The sequence below is a fragment of the Fistularia commersonii genome, chromosome 27 (genome assembly GCF_037954325.1).
Source record: "Fistularia commersonii isolate RoL2024-O1a breed Wild chromosome 27, RoL_Fcom_v1.0, whole genome shotgun sequence".
NCBI classification, from domain to species: Eukaryota; Metazoa; Chordata; class Actinopteri; order Syngnathiformes; family Fistulariidae; genus Fistularia; species Fistularia commersonii.
In genome coordinates, this window is record NC_141310.1 from 8338114 (window position 1) to 8343052 (window position 4939).

The 4939-nt window shown below is 37.5% G+C and overlaps 1 protein-coding gene across 1 annotated transcript; it reads right to left on the bottom strand.

Moving 5' to 3' along the window:
- Positions 1-3402: 3402 nt before the first annotated feature.
- LOC147217971 (leukotriene B4 receptor 1) lies at positions 3403-4939 on the bottom strand. Its single transcript, XM_086175024.1, has one exon. It carries the CDS (start codon positions 4910-4912, stop codon positions 3827-3829), a length of 1086 nt encoding a protein of 361 aa, XP_086031150.1. The 5' UTR covers positions 4913-4939; the 3' UTR covers positions 3403-3826.

Here is a 4939-nt window from a genome sequence, read left to right on the forward strand (position 1 = left end):
TGTTCCTTTCTATTTTTTCAGAGTTACCTGTATGGCACGGCCCTTTCGTGAACGTCCCACGGGCGTCGGCTATTGGTCAGTTTGGAAAGGTGAGGGCGGGACTCTGAGGTGTGTGTGTCATGCTATTCGTCGGAGCTGCCAAAGCAGGAAGCAGCCTGGCAACATTGGACTGTGATACCACCATGAGGCAGAATGTTTAAAAACGTGTAGCACAACATAAAAAGTACCTGCACACAGACGGCACGCTGTCATTTTTTTCCACGGCTTGTATTTAAAAACTCGTGTTATTATCGTAAGATGTGGCTCACATAACCGTCGAGAAATGCATTTATAGTTTTTTTTTTGAAAATGGCAAGTTGCCCAGAGCAATTACAAAAGATATTCAAACTACTGTTTCCGACATGTTCTCTGCGGATTAATTTGTCGGTCATTAAATAAATAAAATTACATCAATCTATATTTTAATATGCACACATATCCCATTTAGTATGTTTAACTCATGAAGATTTTTGAATTTCTCAAGTTTCATACACACTATTTCTCAAATTAATGTAGAGATACTTCAAAACGGATGAATTAAAAGTAAAAGTCTAATTATGAAAATATCAACCAAGAAAAAGTAAATATATTTTCTCCACGTATTTCACTGGTTGTATATATTGATATCAAATCGAAAGACTTATCAATCTATATGTCTACAATATTGTGATTAGATATTTTGTGGAAAACTAGATTACTTAACTAAATGTACTAAATGTACTGAATTACTCTCAATTACTGCTTTGCTGGAGTTGATAATTCCAAACAATTATTACCCTTTTCTGCTAGAACAGTTGTGTCATACCTTAAATCGGTCTGTTTCACTGAATAAGAAATCCCATTACACTCGAGGCAAATTACAGATCTATTTAAAACCATTTGCAGTTGGTTGCAGCAGTTCGAATCAAGAGACAGGTTACAAAAATATTTTTGCACCCAATTTACTGGTTGTTTGGCTGATACTTGCATATCTCAGGTCATGTAGAGACAGATTAGAATTTAAATTGTTGCTAATACTCTGATGATTTATTTAATCTGCACCATTCTTTGGTGGCACACATCACAATGTGAAAGAGTTTATACCTTTGGACCTCAAAGGAGCAGCAGCATTTCCAAATGCTACATTTTCAATAACTCCACAGGTTCACACTGGTCACATGTGAGTTTTCACATGCCTGGCCTGGTTACCACTATTCAACGTTTTGTTTTCTCTGACACTCCCATCTCTTTCTGCTATCTCTCTCTGCTTCCGGCATGAATGCAAGGCTGTCGTCTCCTCTATGCACTTATTTCAACCGCACACCTTCTATTGCAATTCTGCATTCCCTCCCATATAAACTGATCTAAGGAGATCACATACATGTTTAGAAAGAATTCAGATGAAATCCCAGACATATATATTGTGATATTTGAAAACCACATCAGTGTCAATGGGAAATATTTCTCCATGATATCACACATGTTAATGAGATAGTGGTGAGAATAGCGATGCTGTATGGTTTAGAGACAGTGACGGTGAAGAAAAGACAAGAAGCAGAGCTGGAGCAGCAGCAGGGATGAAAATGGTAAGGTTCTCTTTTGGAGGTACGAGGATGGGTAAGATAAAAAAAAAAATGAGTCCATTAGAGGGATAGCACATGTTTGATGTTTTGGAAATAAGGTCACAGAAGCCAGGCTAAGATGGTTTGGACATGTACAGAGGAGAGATGGTGAATATATTGATAGAAAGATGCCGAAGTAGATGTGAGAATAGACTGGAGAGTAGATGTGAAAGACACAAAGACGACACAAAGTACAGGGTTCTATAGAAGAGTTTCCAACCCCTGAAGGGAGCAGCTGGAAGGAGTAGAGGAGGAACAAGAAAATGAGTGGGACAAGTTGAGCAGATGTACCGATAATGTACTGTCATTAAGTGCCACAGATTGTCTAGTATATTTGGTTGGGTTTATCGAACTCAACAGAATACACACACACACACACACACACACACACACACACACACACACACACACACACACACACACATATATATGAAATGAAATTGCACAGAATAAAAAAAAATGTTTTCTTGAAAGGAAAATCTGATAAAATAATATGTAGTATTAAATATTCTTAGATCAAATAGATTTTTTTAAATCTGATTTTTTAAAAGAAACTTTCGAGGCTGCATCTTACTTATGTACAATTCTAGCGTTTCCCTTTCAATTGATTTCAAGACCAGGTGTTGTATAAAAAGAAACATCAAAAAAACATCAACATTCTATCAGTATTCTACTAAAGTCAAAAACTGAAATGAAATCATGAAACATCCTATCAAATGTATTAAGTCCAAAAGGGAAATGGTATTGTGTAGATAAATACAAGATATGCTTTCGGAACCTTTTTCAGTAACGATCCAAGAGGCCATAAATCTATTTCAGTTTGCTTACATTTTTCTTTGACTGTCTTGTTTTTTGTGCCACAATATATCTTTTTAATAATTAGCATAACCAAAATACATATGTACATTTTTTACTGTGTTATATTATACACAAATATATTCATAGAAAACCCATGGAGGGGCATGTGTAAGTTTGCTGAATTTGTCTTTTATTCAGTTTCCTCATTCCATCACATGCAGGACATGCATCACTTACATGTCTCAGACTGTTTGGTTTTCCTGTGGGATGTCTGTTTTGCCACACCCCTTTTGTTCATTTTCCGATAACATTTTTCAGTGTTGCTTGATAAATGTGACTTTAAATATTCAAAGGCTCCAATAACATAACCAGAACAGTCACACTGGATTTATTAGTTCAAAATGTTATTGCAATGAGCTCTGTCACTCTGCAGCAGTTCTTGGTGGAGGGGGGGCAGTGTCTTCTACATGACAGATGTCTGAAATATTTATAAATCTTGACATCTCTGAATTAGGGAATTAGAAACCATTGATGATATACTCCAGAATATCAAAATATAGTTACACTGAGGCCAGATTCTAAAAAGGAGAAAAACTACCATTGGAAATACACTACTGACACTGCCATCTGCTGGTTGGGTTAATTGGCAAGACAATACTGGAAAAACTGTCGTTGATATGGCAATAACAATACTCAAGATGCATAGGTTAGTCATATTGTATCAATATTAGCCAATTTACACATAAGTAAAAAAGATGACTGTTAACTCTCTTGCGTAAATCTTTGTTTCCAAGTTTTAAACAACTGGGACAAACAGTAAGACATGATTCCGCTTTTTGGTATTTGACAAAGGGAACATGCAGCTTTATATTTTGCAATCCCATCATGGAGAGGAAGTTCAGGGTATGACTGTTAGCACAGATCCCAGGACAACTATAAGTGCAAAACACAATACAATAGCAACCCTTTTTCCTTTACTTTTATTCATTTATTTGTTGTGTTTTTAATTAGTGCATTCAGCAAAATTGACAAATTATTTAAGTGTCTGATTCCTCATGTCTCATCTAATTATGCTTCCAGTATAAAGAAGAGGAAAATAAAGAATCAAAGACTCATTTGATAACATACTTCAGACTTCTATTTCATATAATTTTATGGATATATATACCCATATATGTTTATATATCCAGAAATATTTTCATAATCTATATAAATATTTTTCCTTTGTCGCTATTTTACACAATCGTATTTAACTCATAATTTACAGGGCTGGACAAACATTTCACAAATAACCTGTGACATCAAAAATGATTCAGATTTAAAACCAAATATAGATACAGTATACACAAGTAGATATAAATGTTTGAAAAAAAAAATCACTTCCATGGTTAGGATGGATTATTTTCACACATTTGTATTAATATGTCAATTTGGTCTTTGGACTCACACAAACATAGAGAACTGTTGGTCTGATTGGTTTGTCTCTTTGACACAAAGGACAACTCTCTGTTGCCCTCACCTGGGGAAGTGCTGGAGATGTGTTGGAAGAGTTTCTGGATGCCAGTGTCACGCAGTGAACTGCGAAAGGAACGAGCTGCGAACATGTAGAGAATGGGATTGACCGTGCTACTAATGAAAACCATTGCTCCAGCAATGAAAATCATAGTGCTCCTTACACTGTTCAAATTTTTTGCTGCATCTTGGTGAGAGTCTTCAATGGCCAGGATGATGAGTGAGAGTATATTTCCAATGTGATGAGGTGTCCAACAAATAGCAAAAACTACTATTACACTTGCAATTAGGACAGTGGACTTGCGTTTGGACTTGAAGGTCATCTGAGTTATCCTGCTACAAAGACAGCCATAGCAAACCACCAGGATGGAAAAGGGCAATATGTAGCCCACCACTGTTTCTAGCAGAAGACACACCAGCTCCTGGGTAATGGAGGTATATAAGCGATACAAACAATGGTCTTCGCCAGAATCTGTCCCAGTTACCTGGGTAACAATGATGGGTATGCTGAAGAGGAAGGCTGCAGTCCAGAGAAACAACAGTACTTTATCTAGAGCTTTTTTTCTCTTCCAGACGGCTGAAGCGAAAGGATATCGGACAGCAACAAAACGTTCCACACTCATGAGAGTGATTAGAAAAACACTACTGTACATACAGGCATTGATAATGAACACCATGGCTTTGCATGAGGCTTCCCCGAATATCCAGGAGTGGGCCAGGGAGTAGATCCACAAAGGCAGAGTAATGAGCACCAACAGATCCGCAGCAGCCAGATGCAAAATGAGCACGACAGTGTGGGAACGCTGCTTGATGTGTCTGAGGATAGTCCAGATCACCAGCAGATTCCCTGGCACCCCAACCAGGAAGGAGAGGCCCAGGATCACACAAGCAACTGCAGTCCCACCTTCAAATTCCTCAGGGGCCATTTCCTTGAGCGAAGACGGCGTAGTTTGGATGATCATCCTTCAAATGCATGTGCTGACGTTGAT

What these genes read in the sequence shown, in the direction of transcription:
- LOC147217971 (XM_086175024.1), bottom strand. Translation starts at nt 4,912, where the DNA reads ATGATCATCCAAACTACGCCGTCTTCGCTCAAGGAAATGGCCCCTGAG.